At 48.6% G+C, this 17,382-nt stretch overlaps 1 protein-coding gene across 1 annotated transcript in view; it reads left to right on the top strand.

The window, feature by feature from the left end:
- Positions 1-10,157, top strand: part of DDC (dopa decarboxylase) — a 76,631-nt gene extending 66,474 nt beyond the window's left edge. The window contains exons 11-15 of the mRNA XM_033402269.2: positions 224-243; positions 1,168-1,266; positions 3,610-3,711; positions 6,999-7,207; positions 9,766-10,157. Of these exons, the coding sequence (XP_033258160.1) occupies positions 224-243; positions 1,168-1,266; positions 3,610-3,711; positions 6,999-7,207; positions 9,766-9,784 (449 nt within the window). The 3' untranslated portion in view covers positions 9,785-10,157. The remainder of the gene's footprint in view (positions 1-223; positions 244-1,167; positions 1,267-3,609; positions 3,712-6,998; positions 7,208-9,765) is intronic.
- Positions 10,158-17,382: the final 7,225 nt, after the last annotated feature.

Here is a 17,382-nt window from a genome sequence, read left to right on the forward strand (position 1 = left end):
CTGTGGCATCCATCCATGCGTAATTCGGCACGTCCTTCTATGCTTTGCTCTCTGGAATCCCTGCCGCTCTTGAATCTGTTACCTTGGGAAGTGATTCAAAGAGCAGTCAGCCCTGCCCTGGGTTTTATGTCTGGTTCAGGAGATGATGGAAAAGACTTGGACATGTAATCAACTAAGGTGTCTAATGGTTCCTTTTTGTTTCCTTTTTCTTTCTCTTTTCCAGGGCTTATCACTGACTACAGGGTAAGTGGAGATTTGTCTCCCTGAGTCCAGGTCCGTGGTAATGCAAGATGTGAATGCAGTGCGGGGCACTGTCATGGGCTGTAGCCCCTGCAGTCTCCCGGTCCTCTCAGGATCAGGGTCCCACAAGAGGACACCCTCTAACTGGGTCCTAACTAGAGATCGGGCCTGGCAGTGGGCAGCTCTGCTGAGCCCACGGATGGCAGGTCTCAGGTTAAGAGGAAATGAAGCTGCCCGTGCTCCCTGGAAGATTCCTCTGTAAGGTGGGGCGGTCCCTCCATTGTGTGCTCAGGCTGTGTGCCAGGAGCTGGCATCCCCGGGACAGTGGGAGAGCAAAGGGTCAGAGGGCGTAAGAAGCGCTCAGACGACAGCCTCTTAACTGGCTGCTCTGGTGACAAGTCTCCTTCCCCAGGCAGGAGCCGTGCGCTGCTCTGGCAGCTGCGGTGAGCCGGGAGATGGGCTGGGAATCAAATGGCAAACAAGCCTGGCCCCCTCTTCTCCGAACTCACGTCTGGTCGGGGGTGAGGGGAAAAGGCTGGGTGCACAGGGCACCTCTGCCCCCGGGGAATCTACCCCACTCCAGCGAGGTAGTGACAGCATTTTAGGGTGACACAAACATTTTAGGGTCGCGCGCCCTGTGGGGCAGTCCCGCACCTCCCCCCATCTGCTCACGATGGCCCCCGAGCCTAGCACCGGCCTGGCCCCCGTGTGCCCTGCACGAGCATCTCAGAGCTTTGTAAAGACAGCCTCCGGCTGCCGGACCGCTTACTCCACTGCTGTCAGCTTTGCCATCCAGGATGGGGCATGGCAGCCAGAGGGTTTGGCCTTCAGGGCCTTCAAGACCCTGGAGGACAAGGCCATGAGCCATAAAGGAAAGCAGCCCTTAGCATAGCCCTCACGGATGTGCCGTGTTGTGTCTTATTTCAGCACTGGCAGCTGCCGCTGGGCCGGAGGTTCCGCTCTTTGAAGATGTGGTTTGTTTTTAGGATGTACGGAGTCAAGGGACTGCAGGCCTATATCCGCAAGGTGAGTTTGTTTTCATTATTTATCCGGGTGACATTAGGGAGGTCTTAGACTTTAGAAAGGAAGTAAGATGTCGTCATAAACCACTATAAGGGAAAGTTTGGGCTGTTGAGAGTGGGGCATTTATAAGATGCTCAATGCACGATTCTGGGTCTTTTAGACACTTTCACGGGGACTGAAGGCTATCACTCCAGGAGACTGTCGAAGTGACAAACACTGTTAGCTGCCACTGGAGCCACCGCTGGCCCACAGGGAGGCCCAGTCCACAATGGCGGTAATGAGGATGCAGTAGGTTTTTCTCCAGAAAACTGCCAGAATGGGAGAGATTGGACTGCGTGGGCTGCATGTCCTCCGACACAGCCCCGACCAGAAGCACATGCACGACCTTGGTCTCTCGGAGTGGGTTTCAGTAACCTCTATATAACAAGCCAACAGGTGGCTGTGATGTACGCTAAACTGTGAGAACCATGGATCGACTCTAAGCCCCACGACCCTGCTTTGTTTTTTTAATTTTTTTTTTTTTTGTGGTATGCGGGCGTCTCACTGCTGTGACCTTTCCCGTTGCGGAGCACAGGCTCCGGACGCGCAGGCTCAGCGGCCATGGCTCACGGGCCCAGCCGCTCCGCGGCACGTGGGATCTTTCCGGACTGGGGCACGAACCCGCATCCCCTGCATCGGCAGACGGACTCTCAACCACTGCGCCACCAGGGAAGCCCTGTGTTTTTAAAATTTTATTGAAGTAAAGTTCGTTTACAATGTTGTGCTAGTTTCAGGTGCACAGCAAAGTGATTCAGTTATACATATATATCTATTCTTTTTTCAGATTCTCTTCCATTATAGGTTATTACAAGATATTGAGTAGAGTTCCCTGTGCTAGACAGTAGGATCTTCTTGTTTATTTTATATAGAGTAGCGTGTATACCCTGCTTTTTTTTTTTTTTTTAACAATTGAGGACACAGTCCAGAGGAGGCCTCCCTTAACTGGCTGCAGAAGGCCTGCCGATTTCCAGCCGGGCTCCCATCCGGCTGTCCTTCCTCACCTGTGGGCCCACCTTGAAGGACAGAGGTCCTCAGACATCACGGGGATGGGGCACCCTGCAGTGTCTCATTCTGGTGACAGTGCAGCTTCGGGTGTGCCCTCCCCTGTGACAGGGCACATGGCCCCGGGCCCCTGCGGCGCCGCACACATGAGCATCCGTCTGTCTTACAAGGCTGCTCTGGAGGCCATAACGCTCCTGGAGGCTCTCCGTGGGGAAGTGAACGAGGAGGGACGTGTGCGTGAGTTCACGAGTTCTCGCCCAGCTGCTCTGGGGAAAGGAGGATGCAGCTGCTCTGGGGAAAGGAGGCAAAGCACAGGTGGTTTGATTCCAGCTGGAAGCTCAGGGGGAGCTGGGTGTGATCACATCGCTGCTTCCTGAAAAACCCTGCAAGCCTCCCTGAGAGGGACCGGCCCTGCCTTCCCAGGAGGGGACTGAGTGGCCGGAGCCGGATACACCCCAGCAGGTGGGCAGCTCCTCAGGACCCAGCTCGAGGGCACCCCTGCCAGCACAGTCTCTGGAGCCCTCTAGTTCGTCCCGGGCCCGGGGACCACTCATTCAAACGGTGTGTCTGTCCCAACACTTGGAGCGGCACGATCTCTGCTCAGACGCTCCCGGGGCCCCTGCCAGTGACCCCGCGCTGGATACCGGCGTTTAGGACGTGCTCCCTGTGTGCCGAGACCCGGGCCAGCTGGCTCTCAGATCACATACTGCGTGAAGCAGCTTTTGGTTTCTGTAAACATCGAGACGTTTAGTAAGGGGGTGGGTTCAGGGAGAGCAGGCAGCCCTGGACGGATGAGGTTCTCACCTCCGGTGGCAGGTGCTGCGGCCTAACAAACAGCGGCGGACCTGGAGCTCTGGTATCAGAATCAGCTTCGGTCTGCTGGTCTGCAGAATGGGCGTGACTGCAGTGTCGCTCCCTGTGTCGCGGGTCAGCTCGACAGCTGGCTGGTGAAGCGCTCAGCTGGCCAGCCAACGTCGGCCGCTGTTTCTCTTCTGGAAAGTTTAAATCCCCCTTGACAGCATTTATCCTAAAATTACAAAAGATTCTTTGGTGGGATGAAAAGGCTCCCCTGAGCAGAAGATGACAAGGGGTGTTTTTCTGAAGACTTCCGCCCTTTTCTCCTGGCAGCCAGTTTCTCAAGCTGCACGGGGAAAGCTGGGAGGGGGTGACATCAGTGCTGCAGAAAATGCCTACAGCTTATCAACGAATCATATTCCACATGTGGTCTGATATGGTGTTTTAGGTGGCTAAGCTCTGAACCAAGCGGTGATGAGAAACTCAGACAGATGTCCCTTCCCTTTGCAGCACGTCCAGCTGTCCCACGAATTCGAGGCCTTGGTGCGCCAGGATCCCCGCTTTGAAATCTGTGCGGAAGTCACTCTGGGGCTGGTCTGTTTCCGGCTAAAGGTACGTCTAAGTCGACTTAGTTGTCTGAATTTTCTTTGAGTAGGACAGAGAGGAAACTCTCATTCATTATGTCCGTGCTCCAAAACCCGCCCGAGCTCCCCAGAGACCGTGGATTCCCCCCGAATTTTCCAGCCTGCTGTTCCCACCTCCCTGCCGGGACACCTACTCTTCTCACTGGTGCTCAGACTTCTTGCCTGTGTAGACCCGGCCCGAGGATGCTTGCCATCTTTTCTATCCATCCACCCCTGCCACTGGAACCCTCCAAGGACTGACCCACCCACGGGCTCACTGGTCCTAGCATGGTCCCCAGACAAGCATGGGCATCACCTGGGAGCCTGTGAGAAGCCAGTCTCGGGCCCACCCGGGACCCACTGACCCCTACATGGCCCTCAGGCTGCTGGTGCTTATACAGGGGCTGGAGGACTGCTGGTCCCTGGGGCTCTGTAATTCTGCTGCCTGAGGGACTCAGCCACCTTTGCTGGGAATCAGGACCACATTGCTCCGAAGACCCCAAGAGGAGCTGCACGCACAGGCCCCTTAGTAACCTGCCCTGTGTGAAGGATGCCGGGTTGGGGCCTAACGCCCTGCCTGCTCTCCGGCTAGCTTTCTGTTTGCAGAGTTGACGCCACCCACAGGCCTTCCTGTCCGAGTCCACAGAGGGCAGCAGGAGAAGGAACCACGGGCTCAGTCGCCTTGGCAAGGTGCTGCCCATCCAAACGTGGCCCTTCGCTCCCCCTTCCTTTCCCCTCAGCGATTCTTGGGGCTTTGAATGCTGGCAGGAACCAGCCATGGAAAAGCCTGGAAGCAGGAGAGAGAGAGCAGAGTCCTGACGCAAGAGCTGGCAGGGAGACGTGAGGTCCCTGCAGCGCGTCACTCAGAGACGCCTGAGCACAGGTGTGCAGAGGCTGGCGCCAGGTCCCCGGGGTGACCGGATGGGGCAGTCCATCTGCGCTGGCGTTGGTGGCAAGTGTGCTTTGACTTGCTAGCCATCAATCAGTTGTTTTTGCTTCTACTGCCAGTGTTCCTGTAGGATTTAAATTCTTTAATTTTTAGCCGTTTTATTGAGATACAATCCACATGACATACACTTTGTCCATACAAAGTATACATTTCAATGATTTTTAGACTATCCACGGGGTTGCACAGCCTTCACAACAAGCTAACTTCAGAACATCTTCATTTTCCCCCAAAGAGAGCCCACACCCACCAGCAGTCACCCCAGCCTCCATCCTTCGGTCCACGGACCCGTTTCCTGTCCTTATGCATCTGTCGGCTCTGGACAGTCATATCCACGGGATCGTCAATATGCTGTCTTCTGTGAATGGCTTATTTCACTGAGCGAAATGTTGTCAAAGTCAAGACTTTTATTTTCTCCTGCTCATTTACAAGGGTACTGAAGCCACCTGTGTGTGCCCTTCCCACTCTTCTCCTGGGCAGCATGGTGTGCCCTCCCGCCCAGGGGTTTTCAGAAAGCGAAATATGTCTTTTGTGAAACTTGTTACTTCCATTCCTTGAATCCAGTTTTCTTCTCAGGGAGGAAGTTATCCGGGCGTCGTGGCTCACTTTTCTGTCCCCCACATCTGCTATCTCATTATTCTATTCTTTGCCCCGTGGCTGCCCATTCTGGATGTCAAGTCCTCTCCATCATCCATGGCTCAACGTGTGCGTGGTCTTTATTTGACCTGAAGTGGATAAGCTGTTGCCATGGCATCAGTTTCCTTCCCCCGCCTCATCTCAGCCAGCCTCCCTGATCCCACTCTGCACCTGCTCAGTCCGTCTTTGCCGTTACTTCTGTTGTTACATCTCCGGGATTTCTCTGCTGGGCTCTTTGCCTCTAGCTCGTAGAAAATATATCTTGTCCAATCCATTAGAAAATGGCAAGCAAATTTTCCCCAAGTGACTTGCTTTTACTTCCTACATACGTAATTTTCAGGTGTTTGCTCTCCTGTGAAGACTTCCTGGTGAAATTCCATCCTTTTGTACCACCTTCTCATCCTCATCCTTGAGCAGGTCCGGCTCTGTCTGGACCCGGTGCATGTCAGCAGTTTCTGAGTGGCCTTTGGCTCATGCACTGTCCACGGGGCATCAGCTGGAGTGCCGTGCAGGCCATCATCCAGCGGCCTGGAGGCCCTGCACGGACACGAGGCCGGTGTCTGGCATCCGGGCGACCAGGACGCTTCCCTTCCCACAATCCTCCCTGCCCTTGAGGTGAAGCAAGAACAGGAAGAGTGTAACCCACTGAGGGTCACATGACCCAGGACTCGGCCCCACTTCCAGGCCCTTCTGCAACAACTATAAGGCGCGTGGGGGTGGAGTCACTGCCTGGGAACAGAATGGAGACCGAGAGGGCTGGGGGCAGCTATGAGGAACAACGGGACTGACCGGGCAGGAGAGGGACGGCTCCCAGGTCTGTGTGACACACGCCTCCCATCTGGTCCAGTTAGTGTGAGGCGTGGGCCCCCTGTCTCCCTACCCAAGGCTGCTGGGCTGCTCCTTTCCAGAGGGAGGTCCACCAGTGGTCCCTTGGTCCATAGTTCATGGACAGTTTTCCCAGATCCTAGCAAGCAGTTGGCTATTACGCTTCATTTTCTATACAGGTAAGTCCCCTACATAGGAACAAGTTCTGTTCAGAGAGCACATTCGTAAGTCCAATTTGACCGTAAGTCCAACGAAGTTAGCCTAGGTACCCAACTAACACAGCTGGCTGTATACCACTGCTCTTAGGCTTGCTTGCAGACATCCTGGGCTTGAAATAAAGATACTGTACACTGGACAGTACTGTACAGTGAAGTACACAGACGCACAACCACTTGTAGAGGACGCACTCATTTGACGATGTACTCCAGACACATGAGCTAACTTACGTGATTGGACGTGCACGTTTGCATCTTTGAAAGTTCGTATGTAGGGGACTGACTGCATTGTTGAGAATTCTCCTGAAGCTTTCTCTTCACTGGTGCCGTTAAACAGTTCTGCTCTTTAAGCTCATGAATTTGTAGATAACACGTCTAGGAATCTTCATTTTTCTTTAAAAACCTGGATCACGGAAGGCTCATCTTTTGACAGCACACTAGAACATGAAGAAGTTGTCTTGTGGGAGGGCTGCCGTCCTTCAGGGCCACGTAATGGTTACTTAGTTGAATTTTCTACCATTGCAGATGAAAGGCCAGTGGTGAGGTGACTCCCTCACCGATCTGGGGCTGTGTCACCCACCCGGGCCTCACTTGGTGGTGAGTGTTTGGGTCCCCGCAGATCTGAGCACTGCCCCTCTCTCTCCATCCCTGCAGGGCTCCAACAGACTGAACGAAGCTCTTCTGGAGAGAATAAACAGTGCCAAGAAAATCCACTTGGTTCCCTGTCACCTGAGAGACCAGTTCGTGCTGCGTTTTGCTATCTGCTCACGCACGGTGGAGTCGGCCCACGTGCAGCTGGCCTGGGAGCACATCCGAGGGCTGGCGACCGACCTGCTGGGAGCACAGAAGGAGGAAAAAGGCGGGTAAGCCGTGCTGCGGGGGCCAGATTTCCTCCACTATATAAAGCGGGGGCTAAACCCAGGCCCTATTGGGACTTCCCCGGTGCTCCAGCGGTTAGGACTCCACACTTCCAATTCAGTGGGCACGGGTTCGATCCCTGGTTGGGGAACTAAGAACCCGCGTGCCACACAGCACAGCCAAAAACTAAATAAAATAAAATAAAATACTCTGCATTAAAAAAGAAAAAACAACAACCAGGCCCTGTCTGGTCCGGAGAAGTGGAAGGAACATAGCCTGTAGTGAAGCTTTAGTAACTGATAGATTTCTGCTTTGTATTCTTTTATTCAAGACCATCAATCACATATGCCTATGATTTCCCCTCAGCTTTCTTCAGTTTGCATTGAGGCAACTTACGATCACAACAAGCTTATACATTAAACTGGCAAACGGTAGATAACTGAAAATGAATGAAAACATTCAAAAAGGAATTTGACGTGACTGCTGGCTAGGACCAAATTCATGATGGTTCAGAGAAAGGAAATGTCTAGGCATCAGTTACAGGAACCCTGAAGACAGCGGGCAGGCGACTTCTAAGGAAAATATCTGCACAAAGGCAGTGTTGGCAACAGGTTGGAATGATGTCTATTGAACCATAAGAGTCTTCAGAACCTCGGTATTAAGCTATCTTAGGAATCATTCCACTAGAGTTTGTCCACCGTCTTGCTTTCTGTCTTTTTGCCTTTTGCCCCACTTGGAGGAGGCAGGTGGTGGGAACTTCTGCTTCTCTTTCTCTCTCTTCCTGCTCACTGCCCATCTGTCGTCACCCACGGGGGATGCAGAACTTCAGTGTGCAATGGGATTAGTCCACTGACTGCATACAACTTGATCTTCTGGGCTCTTAATTTTAACTGCGAATATCTGAGATACTACAGTGCTCAAAAAAATCAAAAGCTAAATACTGTTACATTTATGTGAGAGGTCCATCCAGGCTTCTGACCTGTGAGGTCAGAGACCCACCTCCTCTGTCAGGACAGGTCCTGAAACACCAGGTCCTCCTCCTGGCTCGGCAAAGCCCTTTCCTAAAGGTCGGGTGCTCGCAAGCTGAGGGGCCACCCTTCCCAGAGCAATGCCACAGTTATAGCTTGAGCAGCTCTGAAAGGTGTTGGGGAGAGGCCCGTAGTTCCAGATTATTCCACTCCTCCGCAATAAGCATGCGTGTGTGTGGTGGGTGTGTGTGTGGGGGGGAGGGGAATAAGATATATTCAAAACAAAATTGCATCAGGCAAACGCTGCAGAGGAACATTTCTGCAGCCCTCTGTTTGTGTATCTCATCATATCTTATTCCCATATGCCCCAAACAACACAGAAAGAGACTGTAGCTCAGAAAAATGATCAGAAACAGAGGCACGTTTCCAACAGAAGTCACAATTACTGTGGAGTCATTATACTTGCTATGAATTGCAGAGCTAAAAACGAAAGGATTTAATTTTTTTAAAATGTAGGATACAATAGTAAATCACCAGGCATGTATGTTGTTTTGGTCAGATTAATTAGAGTGATGAAAATCTTAATACCTTGGTTTTACTTGTGCTTATGTAAGGCTATGTCAAATCCACTGGTCACAGTTCTGAGAGAAAGAAGGAACTATTTCTATTTGACAAAAGGTAGGAAATTGGACCAAGATTCTAGTTGACATTAATAAAATTTATCATAGAGAAGCCAGATTGGCAATAAAAACTCATTTCTTCCAGTTCAAACTCTTTTCCATTGTACAGTTGAAGAAAGAGTATACTCCTTCTCTGTGTTCAAATGAGGAGTATACAAAGTTCTAATTTTTACATTTTGTGTGTGTGTGTGTGTGTGTGCAATTACACTATTTTATTTAGTATTTTAAAATTAGGTGTTATTTGCTTCATTGTTAAAGGTACAATGAAAAAGAAGAAACAAAAAAGATGATAATGAGTATTTTGGCCAAGTTTACCCACAGTAGCCTGACTCAATCAACCAGTCAGTTGAATCCTTTAAAAATCACTTTTTAAATGTGATATATAACCTATTATATATATATTACTTTATTACAGCATGATCAAACTAATCTATTCAATCATTTAGCCAACAGGCATCCATTCTGCCAGGAACTGTGCAAAATCTGGGGGAAATAAAGATGAATAAGAGTCTGATGGAGATGGAGATGGTCGCAGTAACCACTGCTACAGCTTTGATGAATGCAGTGACAAATGCCTTCTCTCCACGTCCTCTGGACACAGTCTAAGCTGTTCTGTCATTTAGCAGCCTGTCCTCTTCTAGCAGTACATTATACAGTGCCTAAAAGAGACATAAGCACATATTAAGAGCTCAGTAAACAATTAAAAGTATTTAACTTAATTTCCATTTTATTTTGTGTTATGTACAGTGCTAAGTCTTCCAAATGTTTATTGCATGTAATCAGTGTTGTACTGGTAAAAGCCTCTCCCGGGGGAAGAAAGCCTGATTTGTAGTGTTTGCTGATCTCAGTGGCAGAAATGATTTTTGCATTTTTTTGAATACAGCCATATATTCATGTTCTTTTTTTTCCCTGTAGAGATCAAAACCTGAAGTGATCTGAATACTGGAATGAGAGGAAAAGATGTATCATCCCAGCTCCATGGAACCAAGTCTGAATGTGGCCCATGCTTCTTTCTCCGAAGTTATCCAGAAAGAACCTCGTGATTACACCTGTTCAGCCTCTCATCAATGAAGAAATATTTGCTATAAGTTAACCCCAGTGGATATAGCTTTTATTCATTATTTGGCTGTGACTTTTGTTGACTAAAAAATCATCAGTTTCTGTGCCCCTGAAGTTGTCAGTGGTGGTAAAGGCTTATTGAAATATTTTCCGGCGCGATCTATAATTATGGGACTTGAGATTATATCCATGGTCTTTAAATTGTTCTGTCATGTGACTTAATGCTTAATAAACAACGTGAAGTGTAACGGTAATTGTGTCTGGTAAGCATCCTGTTCTACGTTGTAGCAAATTGAGCGGCATTCTTGGATATTTTTAAACGGTATTCATTTAGTCAGCAAATGTTTATGGAGTGCCTAGTATATGTCAGGCACTCCTCCTGATGCAATAACAATACACAAGTTTTATTTGGAGGTGACTCCAACTTCTAAAGAAATGAATTCAGATCCGAGACACAGCCAGAGACCAAGTTCTGCTGGTGTGATGGGAAAGCCTTCTGGAGCCTTGGTTTCTTCATCTGATCAGTCCACCTGCCCTGTGGTATCATGACTAATAAACACCTGAAGATGCTCTTTACACATAAATACCAAGAAAATGCAGTTTTTATCCAAATGACCAATCTTTATGTGAAATCATTTTTGTTCTTAGAAACGTGTATTTTAATCCCAAGACTAGTTCTTGTCATTTGGAAACTACAGAATTATCAAAAACACTCCCAGAATGCGTCCTTGGATTATTAATATGGATATGTGAATTTCAAAGACCTCTGTTATCTCTGTGATGTAATGATCTGTTTTTCGGAAATCTGGAAATATGTCAGATGCCATGTGGTCCCCATCTCATTTGGTCAGGTGGTTTGTTCTCTACCCATCAGTGGAGCAGACCTGACCTCCAGCACGGTGCGGGGATGTGGGACGGGCCACTGGGACCCACTGGGGCCACCGCATTAGGAGCTGTAGGAGGCCGAGTGATCAGGCCACTGCGTCAGGGCTGAGGTGCCTACCTCAGGTTGTCTGCACCTGAGTGTGCTCTTGAGTTGAGATCGCCACAGGGCCCCCAGATGGGGCCACAGAGTCACCCATGCAGCCCTCGGCCTTTTGGGAGCAGCTCCACCCAGCCCATCCACACATGCACTTTGTGAGGACTGAGATTTAGTTCGAGGCAGGAGACCCGGCGGCAGATGACAGTAGGTTTGCTGCTGGGAGATGTGCACAGACAGGGGGCAGGAAGTTAGTTGAATGATGAAGAGCCCCCCTCTGAACGGGCTGGATTACTTTGTCGGGGATTCTCAGACATCTGCTCAGGTGTAGACCCAGCAGGGATAGAAGCTTGCCCGACTTCTGGCTCATTTCTAGGTAACTCATGACAATTCACCCCACCTCCAGACCTCTCTAGGCATCTCCATAACATAGCGATCAGACCCCAAACCACTCAGCCTAGAAACAGGAGCACATACTTCCCCCCAGTTTATTTAACACACATCCTCCTGCCATGTGCTCTATGCCAGGCACCGTTGTAAATATTTGTAATATTAACTTATTTAATACTTATTTTAAGGTCCTCAACTATTATTCCCATTTTATAGATGAGGAAACTGAGACATCAAGAGGCCTAGTAACTTGTCCGCATGAGGACTGGAATGCGGCACCCTTCCCCATCCCCCTCTGCTGTCAAGTGTGCTGTCTGCTCCCTGGGATGAGCCTTATCTCAGGATAACTGGCAGTGAGGACATTCACTTCCTTCTGGGAGAAGCCCGCCTTCGCCTCCCAGGGTAGAGTCCTGGACCCTGACCCTAACCAGACAATCCCCAAATAGCCCAATGGCGGGAAGTGTTTGAGGGTCTGAATTACACAGCCCAATCCATTTGTACAGCATCTTCATCTAAACCTATATTCAATCTAGTGTCACGATGTAGCACACAGACAACCACTGGTACTGGAACCAGATAGCATCTCCCAATAACGGGCACCTCCAGTTAGTGCTGGGAAAATCCCAGATCAATCTGGACACAACTAACCTCTTGATACCAACAAAACAGTTTTTACTTATGACACTTCTGACACCAAATGAAAGGGTTTTCCCTCCTGGCACCAAAGACATGGAGTCTTTTCTAACATCATTTCTCCATCTGTCTGACAGCACCTGCCTGGAGTGAGTGTCGTACTGCACAGGTTAAATGCTTGGTCCCACAAGACACTCTCACCTCACCACAAGCCCGGGACCCCCTGTACTCCTGACTGACTCGCTATAGACTGGGGGTTCCCATCATGCCCTCATCAGGGTCTACAATTGGCCAGAACAGATCACAGAACTCAGGAAGTCACTTTGCTTACGTTTACCAGTTTATTATGAAGGATACAACTCAGGAACAGCCAGAAAGAAGAGAGGCATAGGGCAGGGCTTTGGGAGGGGGTGGGGAGCTCCCATGCCCTCCCAGAGGGCACACTCTCCAAGCAGCCTGATGTGCTCACCAACCTGTGCTCCAAACCCTGTCGATTAGGGATGTTTATGGGGGTTCCAGTAAATCACTGGTTGATTAAATCATTGGCCATTGTGATTCACTCAGTCTCTGGCCGGTCTCCCCTGCTCCAAGGTTGGGGCTGGGATGGGGCTAAATGTTCCAACCCTCTCACCATGGTGACCGCCTCCATCCTTACCCTCTCTAGGGACCTGCCAAGAGTAGCCTCCTTAGAACAAAAGAGGTTCCTGTTACCCACAGATCCCAAGGGATTTAGGAGCTCTGTGTCAGGAACTGGGACACAGACCAAATACATAGTTCTTATAGTATCAGACCTAAGGGATCTCCTGGAATCATATGCGTCCTCCCTGACGTGCAGCAAACAGCCAAACTTCCTGAAACCAGAGACTGGCAGGCGGCTGACTCCATGCCAGTCACAAGAGGAATCTGTAGAACAGCCCAGATAAAATGGAGAAGCAGGAATATTACTCAGCCATAAAAAAGGATGAAATAATGCCATTTGCTGCAACATGGATGGACCTAGAGATCACCATACCGAGTGAAGTAAGTCAGACAGAGAAAGACAAACATCGTATGATATCACTTATATGTGGAATCTAGAAAGATGATACAAATGGACTTATTCACAAAACAGAAACAGACTCACAGACTTCCAAAACAAACGTGTGGTTAACAAAGGGTAAAAGTGGGGGTGGGGGGAGGATAAATTACGAGTTTGGGATTAACACACACCCACTAGTATAGATAAAGTAGATAACCAACAAGCACCCATGGTACAGCACAGGGAACTCTATTCAATACTCTGTAATAACCTATATGGGAAAAGGATCTGAAAAAGAATATAACTTAACATAACTGAATCACTGTGCTGTACACCTGAAAGTAACACAACATTGTACATCAACTATACCCCAATATAAAATAAGAATTCAATTAAAAAATAATAAATTTTAAAAAGGAGAGGCAGTTTGTCACTGGGTGGCCCCCTGATCATCACAGGGGAAACAGAGGAAGACCCCAGAAGAAGCGGGTATCAATCATCCGACTTCACACCTGTGCCCCTTAACCTGGGAGTCCAACAGACTCAGCAAATTAGCAACAAATATTGCTGATCTTTTCTTCAGAAAGCCTGTTTTTGAGGAAAGGAATGGAAATTGCCCGATGACTTTTTGAGCTAAGGATTGTTTTATTGCTTCTCTGAATCATGTAAATCCCTAAATATCAAATCTTTTTTTGCTTTTTTTTTTTTTTTACTGAATTTGATATTGAAATCTATTTCTTAAGTATCTCTGTGTCCTTTGCCATCACCTATACTTGTAATAAGTAATAGAAAAAATTAATAAGAAAGCAGTAAGAGTAATTTGCTTGCACAAAGTGGATAAATTTGGAACTACCACTTCAGAGACAGTTGAGTGTGATACAGGCAGAGATGCAAATTGGATGGATCCCAAAACGTCCAGAAGGTTGAAGTCAAGTCCAGACCCCGCCACAGGTAAGTGATGGCAATATCCCCGGGTGTCACAGAGGAACCAAGTCACATGAGGAGGGTTAAAACGCAGGATGTCTACTGGGAAAGACACAGAGAGGCCTTACATGGTAGCTGTCTTCAAATTTTACACTCACTCTGACTTGAAGGGACTTTGTGCCTCCAAAGAGCAAGTGGTACAGAGGGAGACAGATTTTTCCAACGTGAAAATCAGCCAGTCATCAAACAGAATGTGTTTTCTTACAGGGCAGTAAATTCTCCACCACTGTGGGTGTTCATTGGTGACAGGAAAGTCAACTGTTGAGAAATGGTGCAGGAAACATCTCCAAGGGACTGAAACCTACAGTACATGACCATTAAGCTCTCTTCTGTATCTGAGATTCCAACAGTCTATGAAAATAAGAGAATCTGGCTAAATTACAAAGCAGAAACACCACCATCAGCATGGGTTATTTTTCAGTGACAAGCTCTAATCTGGGCAACCCGTGTTGAGCAAAGGGCTCGCCCTGCGATAACAACGCCTGACATTTGGGTGGTGTTTCCGGGGGCCAGGCTCTGGTCTGAATGCCCTTCAGATGTCAAGTCCATTTATCCTCCCAGCGGCCCTTGGAATTAGATCATGAGTAGTGGAGCCAGGATTTGAACTCCGGAAAGCTGACTCCACCACCCCTCTGCCATAGCAATACATTGTGTTTGTTTCCTAGGACTGCTAAAAGGAACAGAAATTTACTCTCTCAGAGTTCTGGAAGCCAGGATCCGGAAGTGAAGGTGTCAGCCGGGCCATGCTCCCTCCAAAGCCTCCAGGGAGGATCCCTCTTTTCCTATTCCAGCCTCTGGCACCCCAGATGTTGCCTGACTTGTGGCTGCATAATTTCCACCTCTGCCTCTGTTTTCACTTGGTTGTCTTCTCTCTGTGTCTCTACTCTTCTTCTTTATAAAAACATCAGTCACACTGGATTAGAGTTCATCTCAATCCCGTATAACCTCGTGTTAACTCGATTACATCTGTACAGACCCTGTTTCCAAGCAAGGTGACATTTACAGGTACTGGAGGGTAGGACGTGGACATGTCTTTTGGGGGGATACGATTCAACTCACAACATATGGTATCAAACCGGAAGCACCAGAAGTACGGACTCAGGTTGGCAGTGACGCTCTGGAGGAACACAACCAAAGTAGATGGTTCCTTCCCAGCTCTGCCCTCCCCATTTCAGGGGAGGCCCATCTCCCCACTCACCAGCTCTGTTTATGATGGTGATGCCAGGGAGCCCATCAGAGCCCTCAGCGGGTCATTCAGTGCAGTCAGGGAAAACCTTTTGCTGGCGTTGCACATCTCAGTCACTCCAGGTCCACACACCCCTTACTCCTCCGATGGAGGCAGGAACCCATCCCCTCGGTCCTCCATCCTCATTCTGCCTTCTTCCTTAACGCTGGACATCAGTCAGAGTCTAGCCACACTCAGGAGTCCCACCAAGAAGGAATTTACTCTTGTCCTGTCTGCTTCCACATCCCCTCTACCCCAACCACCTCCTTGGACCTACAAACACACCTCTTTTAAAATTAAAGTGACTCTCCTTGTACACGGGGATGCACATTATTTAGGGCCATAGTCTCCCTCCGCTCAAAAACAAATGAGATCACTGAAGTGTGCATTGGCATTTGTTGGAGACCATGTTTATAATATTCATGAATATGGAAATGAGCAGCCAGCTCCCAGAATCCCTTGCGCCAAGAACTGGCGCTCTGTTTGCTGTAAGTGAAAACTTCTTCCCTTGCAGGTTCAAAAATTTCTCCCCAGGAGAAAACAAAACAAAACAACCTATGGTCTCAGAAGGAAAGTTTAAGACCTGCATAGCTCAAGTGCTGAACTCCTACAAATTATGCTAAAGTGTTATAACATTATTCTAAAATATCCCGTTTGTAAAAGAAGAAAAAGTCTTGCTATGGCTTAAGGGTTTGGATCCCCCAAATAGCATTAATAGTAGCAATAAATATAGCATCACAGCTTCTGTTGAATGTCTACAATGTGCCAGCTCCTGCTTTGATAATTTAATCATTAGATCTCATATTAATCATAACTCTTACGATAGCATCCTGAGTTAGAGATGCTTATTCCTGTTTTATAGATGAGTAGGAGGTTGACGTTCAGAGAGGGTATGGAATTGAGTTCGATTTTGCCAGCTACGCAGGAAGAAAAAACTGCCGGATTGGGAAATGCTTTTCTATCAAATACACAAAAGTAAAGTGGCAACGCTAGTGTCACTTGTTGGAAAAATTTTAATACCGGCAACAATAAATGTACTTCAGTATGTGAACAGTACTCTTAGGAGGATAAGACGGTGGTCTACATGAATTCTCCAAAATGCTATCACTAAAATTTTGGTGATGAAAAAACCAAAAATTACTAATTACCCAAAGATTATTTATATGGTGATTTCTAAACATACAAGTAAAAAAAAATAGCTAGCGGGCTTCCCGGGTGGCGCAGTGGTTGAGAGTCCGTCTGCCGATGCAGGGGACACGGGTTCGTGCCCCAGTCCGGGAAGATCCCATATGCTGCGGAGCGGCTGGGCCCGTGAGCCATGGCCGCTGAGCCTGCGCGTCCGGAGCCTGTGCTCCGCAACGGGAGAGGCCACAACAGTGAGAGGCCCGCGTACTACAAAAAATAAATAAATAAAAATAGCTAGCAAGCATACAACTGAACTGGTCTTGAGATAATAATGGTTTTCGTTTTCATTTTCTTTTATTTTTATTCTGGGTAATTATAATAATTAGCAAATTAATTAATAAATTATGAAGAATTAGAATAAAAAAGTCTTTTATTACTATCTAAGCCAAGAGATGAATTGTAAGCTGTCATTTTCCCTTGTCTATTTTTAAAAAGGTATTGTCCAATCATTCCCTTTTGTTTAGTTTGTGCCCATTTTAAAAAATCTTAAAAGAAAGGTCTTAAATGTTTTGCCTCACACTTCTTAGGTCTTGCATTTCAATGTCATGTGCTGTTAATTGCTCCTGGACAGTCATTTTCTCCATGCCCGGTGCCACTCGCTTTCCGGGGAAGGGGTACCCACAGGACCCGGGAGCCAAGGAGAGGAGAAGGCACTGCGGCTTTCCGAGGAATGGCTCCTCCTTTTCCCAGGGGAAAGGTTCTTCCCCAGTCCGGCCTCTCCTTCTCGCTTTAAACAGGGTTGTGTGAGCTGGTTCCCTGGGTTGTTGGGGGCGCCCTTGGGACACGGAGGCGACCAGCCGGGGAGGAAGACGGCAGGGTGACAAGGTGGGAAGACGGTCCTTCGGGACCCCCTCAGGTCACGCCATCAGACCTCCACATTTCCCAGGTGACGCGGTGACACGAACGACCCGTAGGCCGCTGTGAGGGCTATTCCGTTCCTCGTCCTGCCCCAGGACACAGTCCGCTGGAAGAAGGGCGCGATTCCCGGTCTTCCAGGACCGTGTCCCCAGGGCAGCAGGGAGGAAAGGGACGCTCCGGCACCGAGATGCAGATTCCAAT

This window comes from Orcinus orca, chromosome 9 (assembly GCF_937001465.1).
Source record: "Orcinus orca chromosome 9, mOrcOrc1.1, whole genome shotgun sequence".
NCBI lineage: Eukaryota > Metazoa > Chordata > Mammalia > Artiodactyla > Delphinidae > Orcinus > Orcinus orca.